The sequence below is a fragment of the Salvelinus alpinus genome, chromosome 22 (genome assembly GCF_045679555.1).
Source record: "Salvelinus alpinus chromosome 22, SLU_Salpinus.1, whole genome shotgun sequence".
Classification (NCBI taxonomy): Eukaryota; Metazoa; Chordata; class Actinopteri; order Salmoniformes; family Salmonidae; genus Salvelinus; species Salvelinus alpinus.
Window position 1 is genome coordinate 47466628 of NC_092107.1, and position 18321 is coordinate 47484948.

Sequence of the window (18321 nt, forward strand, 5' to 3'; positions counted from 1 at the left end):
AACAGACACAATACTAACTAGTACAGATCTGGTAAACAGACACAATACTAACTAATACAGATCTGGTAAACAGACACAATACTAACTAATACAGACACAATACTAACTAGTACAGATCTGGTGAACAGACACAATACTAACTAATACAGACACAATACTAACTAGTACAGATCTGGTAAACAGACACAATACTAACTAGTACAGACACAATACTATCTAATACAGATCTGGTAAATGTATATATATATATGTGTGTGTGTGTGTGTGTGTGTGTGTGTGTGTGTGTGTGTGTGTGTGTGTGTGTGTGTGTGTGTGTGTGTGTGTGTGTGTGTGTGTGTGTGTGTGTGTGTGTGTGTGTGTGTGTGTGTGTGTGTGTGTACAGTTGAAGTCGGAAGTTTACATACACTTATGTTGGAGTCATTAAAACTCGTTTCTCCAACCACTCCACAAATTTCTTGTTAACAAACTATCGTTTTGGCAAGTCGGTTAGGACATCTACTTTGTGCATGACACAAGTAATTTTTTCAACAATTGTTGACAGACAGATTATTTCACTTATAATTCACTGTATCACAATTCCAGTCGGTCAGAAGTTTACATACACTAAGTTGACTGTGCCTTTAAACAGCTTGGAAAATTCCAGAAAATGATGTCATGGCTTTAGAAGCTTCTGATAGGCTAATTGACATCATTTTTGTCAATTGGATGTGTACCTGTGGATGTATTTCAAGGCCTACCTTCAAACTCAGTGCCTCTTTGCTTGACACCATTGGAAAATCAAAACAAATCAGGCAAGACTCCAGAAAATTAATTGTAGACCTCCACAAGTCTGGTTCATCCTTGGGAGCAATTTCCAAATGCCTGAAGGTACCATGTTCATCTGTACAAACAATAGTACACAAGTATAAACACCATGGTACCATACCGCTCAGGAAGGAGACGCGTTCTGTCTCCTAGAGATGAACATACTTTCGTGTGAAAAGTGCAAATCAACCCCAGAACAACACAGGACCTTGTGAAGATGCTGGAGGAAACAAGGTACAAAAGTATCTATATCCACAGTCAAACGAGTCTTATATCAACATAACCTGAAAGGCTGCTCAGCAAGGAAGATGCCACTGCTCCAAAACCGCCATAAAAAAGCCAGACTTCGGTTTGCAACTGCACATGGGGACAAAGATCGTACATTTTGGAGAAATGTCCTCTGGTCTGATGAAACAAAAATAGAACTGTTTGGCCATAATGACCATCATTATGTTTGGAGGAAAAAGGGGGAGGCTTGCAAGCCGAAGATCACCATCCCAACCGTGAAGCACGGGGGTGGCAGCATCATGTTACGGGGGTGCTTTGCTGCAGGAGGGACTGGTGCACTTCACAAAATAGATGGCATCATGAAGCAGGAAAATTATGTGGATATATTGAAGCTCATCAGTCAGGAAGTTAAAGCTTGGTCTCAGATGGGTCTTCCAAATGAACAATGACCCCAAGCATACTTCCAAAGTTGCGGCAAAATGGCTTAAGGACAACAAAGTCAAGGTATTGGAGTGGCCATCACAAAGCTCTGACCTCAACCTACAGAAAATTTGTGGGCAGAACTGAAAAAGCGTGTGCGAGCAAGGAGGCCTACAAACCTGACTCAGTTACACCAGCTCTGTCAGGAGGAATGGGCCAAAATTCACCCAACTTATTGTGGGCGGCTTGTGGAAGGCTACCCAAAACATTTGACCCAAGTTAAACAATTTAAAGGCAATGCTACCAAATACTAATTGAGTGTATGTAAACTTCTGACCCACTGGGAATGCGATGAAATAAATAAAAGCTGAAATAAGTAATTCTCTCTACTATTATTCTGACATTTCACATTCTTAAAATAAGTGGTGATCCTAACTGACCTAAAACAGGGAATTTTTACTAGGGTTAAATGTCAGGAATTGTGAAAAAACGGAGTTTAAATGTATTTGGCTAAGGTGTATGTAAACTTCTGACTTCAACTGTATACGTGTGTGTGTGTGTGTGTGTGCGTGCGTGCGAAGATCCACAACAAGATCCCATGGCAGGCTGAAGAGGCTGGGGGTGAGTGTGCATCGTGACTGCGGCTGCCAGGTTGAGTGGGAGTAGGGTGGTAATGGGAGGCATGTGGTTGTGTGTGTGTGTTGGGGGGGACAGAGCCCTGAGATGAACAATCGATGCAGCGTTTTGTAGCTGGTACAGCCGATTTAGAGCTAGCTAACACTACCAAGCAAAATACATACATCGATACTTGGAGTCAAAGACAATATTCTACTTATCGTTATGTCTATAAAATGTCTGCCACAACTAGCAGGTTTTATTTTGTATAACTTTACACGTGTATTTTGTGAGTCCTCCTCTGTAAATGTTATTTGCCTCGTGGATAAGGAGAGTCTCATTTCGTACAAGCGCATTTGTTTCCACGTTTCCCCTTTTCGCCTCTCCTCGATTATCTTTGACCTTTTTCAAAAGAAAGAGAGGACGGAGAAGTCAAACAATTTGCACAGCCTTCCACCTGGTAAAAATAATGTTTTTTTCCCCCCCACATTTTGTTGTGTTACAGCCTGAATTCAAAATTGAGATTTTAAATAATACCCCATAATGTAAAAGAGAATTACGTTTTTTTCGAAATGTTTTCAGATGAGTGAAAAAATGAAAAGCTGTCAAACTCCTATATAACTTCAGGAGTAAAAATGCCTTCAGAAAGTATTCATACCCCTTGACTTATTCCACATTTTGTTGTGTTACAGCCTGAATTCAAAATGGGTTAAATACACTACTCAAAAAAATAAAGGGAACACTTAAACAACACAATGTAACTCCAAGTCAATCACACTTCTGTGAAATCAAACTGTCCACTTAGGAAGCAACACTGATTGACAATACATTTCACATGCTGTTGTGCAAATGGAATAGACAAAAGGTGGAAATTATAGGCAATTAGCAAGACACCCCCAATAAAGGAGTGGTTCTGCAGGTGGTGACCACAGACCACTTCTCAGTTCCTATGGTTCCTGGCTGATGTTTTGGTCACTTTTGAATGCTGGCGGTGCTTTCACTCTAGTGGTAGCATGAGACGGAGTCTACAACCCACACAAGTGGCTCAGGTAGTGCAGCTCATCCAGGATGGCACATCAATGCGAGCTGTGGCAAGAAGGTTTGTTGTGTCTGTCAGCGTAGTGTCCAGAGCATGGAGGCGCTACCAGGAGACAGGCCAGTACATCAGGAGACGTGGAGGAGGCCGTAGGAGGGCAACAACCCAGCAGCAGGACCGCTACCTCCGCCTTTGTGCAAGGAGGAGCACTGCCAGAGCCCTGCAAAATGAACTCCAGCAGGCCACAAATGTGCAAAAAAAAATCACACAAACAACACTAAAGCAAAAACGTTTTTGGACCAGCCCCCCCAGTAAATGTACAGCTGTCCCTTAGTAAAACCAATTAAGAATCTCCCATTGAATCCCAAGCGGACCTCTTGACTGTGTGGTATGCTGCCACCTCCTGGTGACAACTACAACTTCACCTATTAAACAGGTGTCTTTCTGTAGAGTACCCAAATCAACCCACAGCCTCTCGCCCTACCCGTTATGTACTGTATAGGTGACAAGATGGAGACCGTACCATAGCCATTATACCTATCCTACCCCTTTTAAATGGAGTCAAGTGCATACATACTGTCGTTTACTCTACAAAACCAAGAGGAAGACACATAACAAGACAATTAGTCAGCTCAGAGATAGCATACAGTCTACTCTACAGTAGGGTTGCAACAATTCTTTGGAGGATTTCCTGATTTCCTGATTTCCTGCTTATTCCCTCCTAATTCCTTTAATCTTTCAACCGGGATTTCTGGAATCCCAACCTACAGCAACACCAGTCTTACCTGAGATCATCTGCCTGACCCCAAACCCTGACCCCGAAACCTGACCCCGAACCCTGACCCCGAACCCTGACCCCGAACCCTAACACCGAACCCTAACCCCTACCTCGAACCCTAACCCCTACCTCGAACTCTAGCCTTAACTCAAACCCAAACCCCGAACCCTGACCTCGAACCCTGACCTCGAACCCTAACCCTGTTTACTCACTGACCTTTGCCCTTCACCCCTAGAACCCAGAGGACCCAGAGTGTGGGTCCGGAGCCCCTGAAGAGGCAGGGGTCGTCGTCCTCAGGTCGCGCCCCCCAGCCCCTCTCCGCTCAGGCCATCAAGCACATCTGGGTACGCACCGCCCTCTTCGAGAAGGTCCTGGACAAGGTCGTACAGTACATCGTGGATAACTCCAGGTAAAAGAAAATGGCAACAACTTCTACATTAACTTACACTGCACTGTATGCAAAGAGCAAGATCTTGTCAATGTCTGTTCCAGTCAATTTAATTATCTTTTGTTCTTCACACTACTCTCTAATTTCATTCCCTCCTTTGTCTCGCATGAGGCCGAATGGAGTCATTTGAGTGTTGGTTTTCATTGACTCGATGCTCTTTTGTTGTTTCTCTACATTGTGTGTGTGTGTGTGTGTGTGTGTGTGTGTGTGTGTGTGTGTGTGTGTGTGTGTGTGTGTGTGTGTGTGTTGTCTCTACAGTAAGTACTATGAGAGGGAGGCTCTGATGCATGACTCAGTGTTTGGACCCATCCTGGCATGTCTACTGGGTAAGTTGGCCCTAAGAGCTGTTATAATGCTACATTGGGTTGTTATAACACCCCTGTGGACTGTTATAATGCTACATTGGGTTGTTATAATGTCTCTACGGACTGTAATAATGCTACATTCCATTGTTATAATGTCCCCACGGACTGTTATAATGCTACATTGGGTTGTTATAATGTTTTTACGGACTGATATAATGCTACATTGCATTGTTATAATGTCCCTACGGGCTGTTATAATGCTACATTGGGTTGTTGTAATGTCTCTATGGACAGCTGTTATAATGCTACATTGGGTTGTTATAATGTCTCTACGGACTGTTATAGTGCTACATTGGGTTGTTATGTGTCTACGGACTGATATAATGCTACATTGGGTAGTTATAATGTCTTTACGGCCTGTTATAATGCTACATTGGGTTGTTATAACGTCTCTATGGACTGATATAATGCTACATTTCATTGTTATAATGTCCCTACGGACTGTTATAATGCTACATACAGTAGATACTCTTTTTGCTTATATTTACTCTCTCTCCCTCCCTCATTCTCACCCTATTTTATCCCTTCTTTCTATCCCCCCTCCCTCTCTTCCCCCTCCCTCTCTCCTCTCTCCCCCCCTCCCTCTCTCCTCTCTCCCCCCCTCCCTCTCTCCCCTCCCTCCCTCTCCCCTCCCTCCCTCTCTCCTCTCTCCCCCCCTCCCTCTCTCCTCTCCCCCCCTCCCTCTCCCCTCTCTCCCCCCTCCCTCCTCCAGTGGGTCCCTGTGCTCTGGAGTACACTAAGCTGAAGACGTCCGACCACTTCTGGACGGACCCGTCGGCCAACGAGTTGGTCCAGCGCCACCGGATCCACGGGGCCCACCGGGGCCAGGACGCTTCCCCCAGCAGGAGGCCCGCTCTGGGGGTGAGAGACACTGGGTCCACTGGGAATGTGATGAAAGAAATAAAAGCTGAAATAAATCATTCTCTCTACTATTATTCTGACATTTTACATTCTTAAAATAAAGTGGTGATCTTAACTGACCTAAAACAGGGAATTTTTTACTAGGATTAAGTGTCAGGAATTGTGAAAAAACTGACTTTAAATGTATTTCGCTGAGATGTATGTAAACTTCTGACTTCAACTGTATTTAGCAAGGATAGTTCACTTAGTAACAATTGTTTTCCAAGGAGTCCTGGGAGTAGTGTCTCAGAAGGGCACAGACCCTTGTAGTTAGACAATAGGGCTAAGTAACTACAATGTTATTGGTTCAAATCCCCAATGGGTAAAGGACCCAGTCAGTTTCAATCATGGTCGCATGTACTGCGTCCCTAATGGCACCCTATTCCCTATATAGTGCACTACTTTTGACCAGGGCCCAAAGGGTGCCAGTCACATTCTGTTAAAGGATCCCAAAGCACACAGTTGCCTGGGTTGCTCCTCTTTTCAGTTCACAGCAGTTAGCAACTGCAAATAACAAGATGCAAAAAAAACAAGATGCAAAAAAACAACCAAGATGCAAAAAAACAACCAAGATGCAAAAAAAAAACAAGATGCAATAAAAAACAAGATGCAAAAAAAACAAGATGCAATAAAAAAACAAGATGCAAAAAACAATAGATGCAACAAACAGTCAAACTGGAGCATTTTTATCTCCATCTCTACATTCAAAGACAATCATGGACACTCTTTTACTGACACTTGTGGCTGCTTCGCGTGATGTGTTTTATCTGCCGTTTTGTCCTTTGTGCCTAACAATTTTTGTGCTATGTTTGTGTTGTTGCCATGTTGTGTTGTTGCCATGTTGTGTTGCTGCCATGTTGTGTTGTTGTGTTGTTGCCATGTTGTGTTGTTGCCATGTTGTGTTGTTGCCATGTTGTGTTGCTGCCATGTTGTGTTGTTGCCATGTTGTGTTGCTACCATGCTGTGTTGTCATGTGTTGCTACCATGCTGTGTTGTCATGCGTTGTTGCCATGTTGTGTTGTCTTAGGTCTCTATGTAGTGTTGTGGTGTCTCTTTTCTCGTGATGTGTGTTTTATCCCCCGTCCGTGCAGTAAGCCTTTAGCCTCTTGCTAGGCCGTCATTGTAAATATTAATTAGTTGTTAATTGACTTGCCTGGTTAAATAATGGTTAAATAAAAAAATAAAAAAAATGGAGGGATAATCAGTCAGGATCTGAGTCACGTCCTTACACAATCAATACTCAATAACATAGACCCTTCTCCTGGCCTGTTTCTATACTCAATAACATAGACCTTTCCCCTGGCCTGTTTCAATACTCAATAACATAGACCTTTCTCCTGGCCTGTTTCAATACTCAATAACATAGACCTTTCTCCTGGCCTGTTTCACTACTCAATAACATAGACCTTTCCCCTGGCCTGTTTCAATACTCAATAACGTAGACCTTTCTCCTGGCCTGTTTCAATACTCAATAACATAGACCTTTCCCCTGGTCTGTTTCAATACTCAATAACATAGACCTTTGTCCTGGCCTGTTTCAATACTCAATAACGTAGACCTTTCTCCTGGCCTGTTTCACTACTCAATAACATAGACCTTTCCCCTGGCCTGTTTCAATACTCAATAACATAGACCTTTCTCCTGGCCTGTTTCAATACTCAATAACATTGACCTTTCTCCTGGCCTGTTTCAATACTCAATAACATAGACCTTTCTCCTGGCCTGTTTCAATACTCAATAACATAGACCTTTCCCCTGGCCTGTTTCAATACTCAATAACATAGACCTTTCTCCTGGCCTGTTTCCCAGATCCAGAAGAGACAGTCCAGTGTCAGCATGTCCGAGGATAAGTTTGCGGCGTCTGCGCGGGAATACGTGGAATCTCTTCATCAGAACTCCCGTACTCACCTGCTCTACGGCAAAAACAACGTCCTGGTCCAACCGGTAAGACTACACAGAGTTTTAATACTGTAACATGTAGTAGTATTATTGTAGTACTGTAGAAATATTCTCGTACAGCCAAGAAGAGGATCAGCCACCTTTCTGAACCGGCTTCCTCTCTAGGTTTCTTCCTAGGTTCTTGCCTTCTAGGGAGTTCAAACCCCCTCAGAGCCTGGTTCCTCTCTAGGTTTCTTCCTAGGTTCTTGCCTTCTAGGGAGTTCAAACCCCCTCAGAGCCTGGTTCCTCTCTAGGTTTCTTCCTAGGTTCTTGCCTTCTAGGGAGTTCAAACCCCCTCAGAGCCTGGTTCCTCTCTAGGTTTCTTCTTAGGTTTCTGCCTTCTAGGGAGTTCAAACCCCCTCAGAGCCTGGTTCCTCTCTAGGTTTCTTCCTAGGTTCTTGCCTTCTAGGGAGTTCAAACCCCCCCAGAGCCTGGTTCCTCTCTAGGTTTCTTCCTAGGTTCCTGGGAGTTTTTCCTAGCCACTGTGCTTTTGCTTCTGCTTTGCTTGCTGTTTGTGGTTTTAGGCTGGGTGTCTGTAAAGCACTTTGTGGTTTTAGGCTGGGTGTCTGTAAAGCACTTTGTGACAGCTGCTGATGTAAAAAGGGCTTTTATAAAATACATTTGATTGATTAATTAATTGAACTCAGGGATGGTCAATAAGGCTTTGGGGTAGTTAGAAAATAAACCCTGAGAAAGTTGCTTCCTATATAATCCAGTCTGTCTGTCTGCTCCCCTTAATGATCCAGTCTGTCTGCTCCCCTTAATGATCCAGTCTGTCTGCTCCCCTTAATGATCCAGTCTGTCTGCTCCCCTTAATGATCCAGTCTGTCTGCTCCCCTTAATGATCCAGTCTGTCTGCTCCCCTTAATGATCCAGTCTGTCTGCTCCCCTTAATGATCCAGTCTGTCTGCTCCCCTTAATGATCCAGTCTGTCTGCTCCCCTTAATGATCCAGTCTGTCTGCTCCCCTTAATGATCCAGTCTGTCTGCTCCCCTTAATGATCCAGTCGGTCTGCTCCCCTTAATGATCCAGTCTGTCTGCTCCCCTTAATGATCCAGTCTGTCTGATCCCCTTAATGATCCAGTCTGTCTGCTCCCCTTAATGATCCAGTCTGTCTGATCCCCTTAATGACCCACTCTGTCTGCTCCCCTTAATGATCCAGTCTGTCTGCTCCCCTTAATGATCCAGTCTGTCTGTTCCCCTTAATGATCCAGTCTGTCTGCTCCCCTTAATGATCCAGTCTGTCTGCTCCCCTTAATGATCCAGTCTGTCTGATCCCCTTAATGATCCAGTCTGTCTGCTCCCCTTAATGATCCAGTCTGTCTGCTCCCCTTAATGATCCAGTCTGTCTGCTCCCCTTAATGATCCAGTCTGTCTGATCCCCTTAATGATCCAGTCTGTCTGCTCCCCTTAATGATCCAGTCTGTCTGCTCCCCTTAATGATCCAGTCTGTCTGCTCCCCTTAATGATCCAGTCTGTCTGATCCCCTTAATGATCCAGTCTGTCTGCTCCCCTTAATGATCCAGTCTGTCTGATCCCCTTAACGATCCAGTCTGTCTGCTCCCCTTAATGATCCAGTCTGTCTGCTCCCCTTAATGATCCAGTCTGTCTGATCCCCTTAATGATCCAGTCTGTTTGTCTGCTCCCCTTAATGATCCAGTCTGTCTGATCCCCTTAATGATCCAGTCTGTCTGCTCCCCTTAATGATACAGTCTGTCTGCTCCCCTTAATGATCCAGTCTGTCTGCTTCCCTTAATGATCCAGTCTGTCTGCTTCCCTTAATGATCCAGTCTGTCTGCTCCCCTTAATGATCCAGTCTGTCTGATCCCCTTAATGATCCAGTATGTCTGCTCCCCTTAATGATCCAGTCTGTCTGATCCCCTTAATGATCCAGTCTGTCTGCTCCCCTTAACGATCCAGTCTGTTTGTCTGCTTCCCTTAAGGATCCAGTCTGTCTGCTCCCCTTAATGATCCAGTCTGTCTGATCCCCTTAATGATCCAGTCTGTCTGCTCCCCTTAACGATCCAGTCTGTTTGTCTGCTTCCCTTAATGATCCAGTCTGTCTGATCCCCTTAATGATCCAGTCTGTTTGTCTGCTCCCCTTAACGATCCAGTCTGTTTGTCTTCTTCCCTTAACGATCCAGTCTGTGTGTCTGATCCCCTTAACGATCCAGTCCGTTTGTCTGCTTCCCTTAACAATCCAGTCGGTTTGTTTGCTTCCCTTAATGATCCAGTCTGTTTGTCTGCTCCCCTTAACGATCCACTCTGTCTGATCCCCTTAATGATCCAGTCTGTTTGTCTGCTCCCTTTAACGATCCAGTCTGTCTGCTCCCCTTAACGATCCAGTCTGTCTGCTCCCCTTAACGATCCAGTCTGTCTGCTTCCCTTAATGATCCAGTCTGTTTGTCTGCTTCCCTTAATGATCCAGTCTGTTTGTCTGCTTCCCTTAATGATCCAGTCTGTCTGTCTGATCCCCTTAATGATCCAGTCTGTTTGTCTGCTCCCCTTAATGATCCAGTCTGTTTGTCTGCTCCCCTTAATGATCCAGTCTGTTTGCTTCCCTTAACGATCCAGTCTGTTTGTCTGCTTCCCTTAACCATCCAGTCTGTTTGTCTGCTTCCCTTAACCATCCAGTCTGTTTATCTGCTCCCCTTAATGATCCAGTCTGTTTGTCTGCTCCCCTTAATGATCCAGTCTGTTTGCTTCCCTTAACGATCCAGTCTGTTTGTCTGCTTCCCTTAATGATCCAGTCTGTTTGTCTGGTCCACACACACCAACACAGTCGTGAAGAATGCACAAAAACACCTTCTTTCCCCTCGGGAGGCTGAAAAGGTTTTGCATGGGCCCTTAGATCCTCAAAAAGTTCTACAGCTGCACCATCGAGAGCATCTTGACTGGCTGCATCACCGCTTGGTATGGCAACTGCTTGGCTTCCGACCGCAAGTCGCTACAGAGGGAGGGTGGTGCAGACCGCTCAGTACATCACTGGGGCCGAGCTCCCTGCAATCCAGGACCTCTGTACCAAGCGGTGTCAGAGGAAGGCCCGGAAAATTGTCAAAGACCCCAACCATCCAAACCATAAACTGTTTACTCTGCTACCGCATGGCAAGCGGTACCGGAGAGCCAAGTCTGGGGCCAAAAGGCTCCTGAACAAGCTTCTACCCCCAAGCTATAAGACTGCTGAACAGTTAACAAATGATATAGAGAGCAGACAATGATAGATGATATAGAGAACAGATAATACTCCAGCCCCCTCTCCTGTTTTCAACACTCCAGCCCCCTCTCCTGTTTTCAATACTCCAGCCCCCTCTCCCGTTTTCAACACTCCAGCCCCCTCTCCTGTTTTCAATACTCCAGCCCCCTCTCCTGTTTTCAATACTCCAGCCCCCTCTCCTGTTTTCAATACTCCAGCCCCCTCTCCTGTTTTCAATACTCCAGCCCCCTCTCCTGTTTTCAACACTCCAGCCCCCTCTCCTGTTTTCCATACTCCAGCCCCCTCTCCTGTTTTCAATACTCCAGCCCCCTCTCCTGTTTTCAACACTCCAGCCCCCTCTCCTGTTTTCAACACTCCAGCCCCCTCTCCTGTTTTCAACTCTCCAGCCCCCTCTCCTGTTTTCAATACTCCAGCCCCCTCTCCTGTTTTCAACTCTCCAGCCCCCTCTCCTGTTTTCAACTCTCCAGCCCCACTCCTGTTTTCAACTCTCCAGCCCCTCTCCTGTTTTCAACTCTCCAGCCCCCTCTCCTGTTTTCAACTCTCCAGCCCCTCTCCTGTTTTCAACTCTCCAGCCCCCTCTCCTGTTTTCAACTCTCCAGCCCCTCTCCTGTTTTCAACTCTCCAGCCCCTCTCCTGTTTTTAACTCTCCAGCCCCCTCTCCTGTTTTCAATACTCCAGCCCCCTCTCCTGTTTTCAACTCTCCAGCCCCTCTCCTGTTTTCAACTCTCCAGCCCCCTCTCCTGTTTTCAACTCTCCAGCCCCTCTCCTGTTTTCAACTCTCCAGCCCCTCTCCTGTTTTCAACTCTCCAGCCCCTCTCCTGTTTTCAACTCTCCAGCCCCTCTCCTGTTTTCAACTCTCCAGCCCCCTCTCCTGTTTTCAATACTCCAGCCCCCTCTCCTGTTTTCAACTCTCCAGCCCCTCTCCTGTTTTCAACTCTCCAGCCCCCTCTCCTGTTTTCAACTCTCCAGCCCCTCTCCTGTTTTCAACTCTCCAGCCCCTCTCCTGTTTTCAACTCTCCAGCCCCTCTCCTGTTTTCAACTCTCCAGCCCCCTCTCCTGTTTTCAACTCTCCAGCCCCTCTCCTGTTTTCAACTCTCCAGCCCCCTCTCCTGTTTTCAACACTCCAGCCCCCTCTCCTGTTTTCAACTCTCCAGCCCCCTCTCCTGTTTTCAATACTCCAGCCCCCTCTCCTGTTTTCAACTCTCCAGCCCCCTCTCCTGTTTTCAACTCTCCAGCCCCACTCCTGTTTTCAACTCTCCAGCCCCCTCTCCTGTTTTCAACTCTCCAGCCCCTCTCCTGTTTTCAACTCTCCAGCCCCCTCTCCTGTTTTCAACTCTCCAGCCCCCTCTCCTGTTTTCAACTCTCCAGCCCCTCTCCTGTTTTCAACTCTCCAGCCCCTCTCCTGTTTTCAACTCTCCAGCCCCCTCTCCTGTTTTCAATACTCCAGCCCCCTCTCCTGTTTTCAACTCTCCAGCCCCTCTCCTGTTTTCAACTCTCCAGCCCCCTCTCCTGTTTTCAACTCTCCAGCCCCTCTCCTGTTTTCAACTCTCCAGCCCCTCTCCTGTTTTCAACTCTCCAGCCCCTCTCCTGTTTTCAACTCTCCAGCCCCCTCTCCTGTTTTCAACTCTCCAGCCCCTCTCCTGTTTTCAACTCTCCAGCCCCCTCTCCTGTTTTCAACACTCCAGCCCCCTCTCCTGTTTTCAATACTCCAGCCCCCTCTCCTGTTTTCAACTCTCCAGCCCCACTCCTGTTTTCAACTCTCCAGCCCCCTCTCCTGTTTTCAACTCTCCAGCCCCCTCTCCTGTTTTCAACTCTCCAGCCCCCTCTCCTGTTTTCAACTCTCCAGCCCCTCTCCTGTTTTCAACTCTCCAGCCCCTCTCCTGTTTTCAACACTCCAGCCCCGTCTCCTGTTTTCAACTCTCCAGCCCCTCTCCTGTTTTCAACACTCCAGCCCCCTCTCCTGTTTTCAACACTCCAGCCCCGTCTCCTGTTTTCAACTCTCCAGCCCCTCTCCTGTTTTCAACTCTCCAGCCCCTCTCCTGTTTTCAACACTCCAGCCCCCTCTCCTGTTTTCAACACTCCAGCCCCCTCTCCTGTTTTCAACACTCCAGCCCCGTCTCCTGTTTTCAACTCTCCAGCCCCTCTCCTGTTTTCAACACTCCAGCCCCCTCTCCTGTTTTCAACTCTCCAGCCCCCTCTCCTGTTTTCAACTCTCCAGCCCCTCTCCTGTTTTCAACTCTCCAGCCCCTCTCCTGTTTTCAACTCTCCAGCCCCCTCTCCTGTCCAGCCCCTGAGCCTTTTTCAACAAAAACAATGAGATTGGAGAACACATTGAGAGGGATCTTAGACCATTCCTCCATACAGAATCTTTCCAGATCCTTGATATCCTTCATCTTGTTCTTATCAACTGTCCTCTTCAATTCAAACCACAGGCTTTCAATGGGAGTTCAAGTCCGGAGACTGAGGTGGCAATTACAAAATGTTTTGTGGTCAATTAACCATTTCTTTATAGATTTTGATTAGTGCTTGGGGTTAGTTGTATTGCTGGAAAATCCACGTGAGGCCCATGTGTCAGCCTTCTGGCAGAGGCAACCAGGTTTTGGGCTAAAATGTCCTGTTACTGCCATTGACCTTAACAAGGTCCCTAGGACCAATAGAAAGTAAATAGCCCCATAACATCACAGATCCACCACCATATTCTACCGTAGGTATGAGGTACTTTTCTACCTACGCTTCTGTTCATCAACAACAAGAGCTCTATTTTCATTGGCTCTTGGGATACCGGTTATGGTCAGATGACATGAAAATAAAGCTCTTTGCCCCCCCCCCCCCCCTCCCATATAGAAGAAAGAAATGGAGGTGTTACGGGGGTACCTGTCCCTTCACCAGGCAGGGGATAACCTCACCCTGAAGTGGACCCCTAACCAGCTCATCAACGGCACCCTGGGAGACTGTGACCTGGAGAAGAGGTAGGTACAGGCCTGCGGGACATAAACAGGAAGTACTGTATGTAGAAACATATTGTGATGGACATACCCTCCTATTTGACCCACTGAACACCTTTCCCCGGGTCAGAGAGTTAAGGCAACCGGACAAGAGTTACCACACAGAGGGCTTTATTGCCAGATAACAGGAGTATTTATCATGGAAATGGTCTGCAAAGTACAGAGAAAGAGAGAATGCGAGAAATTACGACATGATAACTATACATCTAATAACATGGATAAAGAGTAATATAAACTGGGTGGTTGGAGCCCTGAATGATGATTGGCTGACAGCCATGGTATATCAGACTGTAAACCATGGGATATAGAGGAATGTGGTGGTGTAGTGACAACAATAGCTAGAGAGAGAGAATGATGAATAGAACAAAAGGGACTGTATAAATGTTAACAAATACACACTACCGTTCAAAAGTTTGGGGTCACTTAGAAATGTCTTTGTTTTTGAAAGAAAAGCTAATTTGTTGTCCATTAAAATAACATCAAATTGATCAGAAATAAAGGGTAGACATTGTTAATGTTGTAAATGACTATTGTAGCTGGAAACGGAAGATTTTTTAATGGAATATCTACATAGGCGTACAGAGGCCCATTATCAGCAACCATCACTCCTGTGTTCCAATGGCACGTTGTGTTAGCTAATACAAGTTTATAATTTAAAAAAAGCTAATTGATCATTAGAAAACATTTTGCAATTATATTAGCACAGCTGAAAACTGTTGTCCTGATTAAAAAAGCAATAAAACTGGCCTTCTTTAGACTAGTTGAGTATATGGAGCATCAGTATTTGTGGGTTTGATTACAGGCTCAAAATGGCCAGAAACAAAGAACTTTCATCTGAAACTCGTCAGTCTATTCTTGTTCTGAGAAATGAAGGCTATTCCATGTGAGAAATTGCAAATAAACTGAAGATCTCGTACAACGCTGTGTACTACTCCCTTCACAGAACAGCGCAAACTGGCTCTAACCAGATTAGACAGAGGAGTGGGAGGCCCCGGTGTACAACTGAGCAAGAGGACAAGTACATTAGAGTGTCTAGTTTGAGAAACAGACGCCTCACAAGTCCTCAACTGGCAGCTTCATTAAATAGTACCCACAAAACACCAGTCTCAACGTCAACAGTGAAGAGGCGACTCCGGGATGCTGGCCTTCTAGGCAGAGTTCCTCTGTCCAGTGTCTGTGTTCTTTTGCCCATTGTAATCTTTTCTTTTTATTGGCCAGTCTGAGATATGTCTTCTTCTTTGCAACTCTGCCTAGAAGGCCAGCATCCCGGAGTCGCCTCTTCACTGTATTTCTGATCAATTTGATGTTATTTTAATGGATAAAAAAATGTGCTTTTCTTTCAAAAACAAGGACATTTCTAAGTGACCCCAAACTTTTGAACGGTAGTGTACATTGTAACATAATAAACTCAGTAATACTATTACAGGGAATAGTAATATAAACTACTACTAACAGTAGCAGTAAACACACACACTCATATCTCAGCCATAACAACAATTACCACGACACACTCATATCTCAGCCATAACAACAATTACCACGACACACTCATATCTCAGCCATAACAACAATTACCACGACACACTCATATCTCAGCCATAACAACAATTACCACGACACACTCATATCTCAGCCATAACAACAATTACCACGACACACTCATATCTCAGCCATAACAACAATTACCACGACACACTCATATCTCAGCCATAACAACAATTACAACGACACACTTTGACCGACGTAAACCCACCTCTGATCTGCGCTGGAAGGCAACAGCAGTCACGACTGAGTCCTATTTTTAGGGATGCAAGAAGCATGCATCGGGCCTGGCCAGCTAGTGTAGAACCAGCTAGAAGTTCTTAGCCAATCAGAGAGTGCATGATCAGCTCATGTTCAGAGTGTGGGGCGAGAGGGCACCAGCTGATTGGCTGATCAAGATCGATATCCCCTCAGGTGAGGAGAGCTAGACTAAGTGGCTCCAACCGGACATAAACAACTGTACACACAAACAAGTACAAATGTGAAAAAAATGTCCTGCAGGAGAATTCTCATTCTACTACATATTAACCCTGGGGGACTGTGATCCAGTCCCAAATCGCACTCTATTCCCTATGTAGTGCACTACTTTTGACCAGAGCCCTCCAAAGTAGTGCACTATAAAGGGTATCCAGGGTACCATTGGGATCACGACCATATTCATATGCTTGCTGTATATACATCATTGTGTATAACCTGTCACCCCCCCTCAACCCCCTAATATCCCCAACACCCCACCAATACACCCTGGAGGAAGCTCTAACCCATGTCCAAATGTATTGATTGATTAGTTGGCCTTTTCATAAAATGGCACAATAATTTAACTCACTCACTCACTCATATCTCTCTCTCTCTCTCTCTCTCTCTCTCTCTCTCTCTCTGTCTCTTTCTCTCTCTGTCTCTCTCTCTCTCTCTCTCTCTCTCTCTCTGTCTCTCTCTCTCTCTCTCTGTCTCTCTCTCTCTCTCTCCGTCTCTCTCTCTCAGTATCTATTGGGACTATGCGCTGACCGTGCCTTTACGACAGATCGTGTGCATTCACTGTCACCAGCGACGTGAGTCTACACACACACACACACACACACACACACACACACACACACACACACACACACACACACACACACACACAACACACTATTACAGTCTACCTCATTATTTTTCCATCAACCCCGGTGTTACGGAGAAACTGGATGGCCTTTACCTTCTCCAATAATACCAGGGAACCCATTCCACCATGACACCTGGGAGGTGTCCCCTATGGCACCCTACCCCCTTTATAGTGTACTACTTTGGACCAGGGTCTATAGGGTTAGTGAGCGTGGCCCTGGTCTAAAGTAGTGCACTACTACCCTATAGACCCTGGTCCAAAGTAGTGCACTACTTTAGACCAGGGCCCATAGGGAATAGCCTGCTATTTGGCCAGGGCCCATAGAGAATATGGTGCTATATGGTATGCAGCAATGGGAGGCTGTGTGCTTTATGACCGTGTCCCGTTAAGCTATCGATCATTGGTTTTGATTAAGTGTTCATTTCTTGTTCGTGGGTATAACGTCAAGGAGGGTTTAACAGGTGTGGTTGAAGAGCAGGAGGGCAGGAGGGGCGGAGGGCAGGAGGATGGAGGATATAGCTGCTCAAGTTTCCTCATTTATCTTGGTGACTCCTTTATACTGCTCCTCTCAATTTCTCTCTCTCTTTTCACACCCTTTCTTTTCATATCTACCTCTCTTTCTCCCCCCCAGCTGGTGGGACGTTGGTGCTGGTTAATCAGGATGGTATCCAGCACCCCCCCCTCCACTTCCCCCCCGGCGGCCATCTCCTGGCCTTCCTGTCCTGCCTGGAGACGGGCCTGCTGCCCCGTGGTCAGCTGGAGCCTCCACTCTGGAGCCAGAGAGGCAAGGTAAGACCTGGTCTCAGAACAGATCTAATACTATATAGGTGATTGCTATTAAAAACTGGCCTCAGACAGATCTAGTACAATACTATATAAAGAGAGTAGTAAGTGTGTGTTACTAAGACCTGACCCCAGAACAGATTTTACACCACTCTGGTCACAGAAAGGTAAAGGAACGACTTTTATTTATTTTTATTACACCTTTATTTAACCAGGTTGGCCAGTTGAGAACAAGTTCTCATTTACAACTGCGACCTGGCCAAGATAAAGCAAAGCTGTGTGTCAAAAACAACAACACAGAGTTACACATAAACAAACGTACAGTCAATAACACAATAGAAAAATCTATATACAGTGTGTGCAAATGTAGAAGGGTAGGGAGGTAGGCAATAAATAGGCCATAGAGGCTAAAATAATTACAATTTAGCATTAATACTGGAGTGATAGATGTGCAGATGATGATGTGCAAGTAGAGATACTAGGGTGCAAAAGAGCAAGAGGCTAAGTAATAATATGAGGATGAGGTAGTTGGGTGGGCTATGTACAGATTGGCTGTGTACACGTACAGTGATCAGTAAGCTGCTCTGACAGCTGGTGCTTAAAGTTAGAGATGGAGATATGAGTTTCCATCTTCAGTGATTTTTGCAATTCATTCCAGTCATTGGCAGCAGAGAACTGGAAGGAAAGGCAACCAAAGGAAGAATTGGCTTTGGGGATGACCAGTGAGATATACCTGCTGGAGCGCCTGCTACGGGTGGGTGCTGCTATGGTGACCAGTGAGCTGAGATAAGGTGGGGCTTTACCTAACAAAGACTTGTAGATGACCTGGAGCCAGTGGGTTTGGCGACGAGTATGAAGCGAGGGCCAGCCAACGAGAGCATACAGGTCGCAGTGGTGGGTAGTATATGGGGCTTTGGTGATAAAACGGATGGCACTGTGATAGACTACATCCAGTTTGCTAAGTAGAGTGTTGGAGGCTATTTTGTAAATGACATCGCCGAAGTCAAGGATTGGTAAGATAGTCAGTTTTACGAGGGTATGTTTGTTAGCACAGTGTCCAAAGAAGGGCCAGATGTATACAGAATGGTGTCGTCTGCGTAGAGGTGGATCAGAGAATCACCTGTAGCAAGAGAGACATCA

General features: G+C 45.8%; 1 protein-coding gene across 1 annotated transcript in view; it reads left to right on the forward strand.

Annotated features, from left to right (window-relative positions):
- The window catches only part of LOC139549568 (small G protein signaling modulator 2-like), a 94797-nt gene that overhangs the window by 38004 nt on the left and 38472 nt on the right, over window positions 1–18321 (forward strand). Inside the window, exons 4-10 of the mRNA XM_071360201.1 lie at window positions 4117–4290; window positions 4588–4655; window positions 5407–5555; window positions 7404–7538; window positions 13591–13715; window positions 16275–16342; window positions 17030–17187. Coding sequence (XP_071216302.1) covers window positions 4117–4290; window positions 4588–4655; window positions 5407–5555; window positions 7404–7538; window positions 13591–13715; window positions 16275–16342; window positions 17030–17187 — 877 coding nt within the window. The remainder of the gene's footprint in view (window positions 1–4116; window positions 4291–4587; window positions 4656–5406; window positions 5556–7403; window positions 7539–13590; window positions 13716–16274; window positions 16343–17029; window positions 17188–18321) is intronic.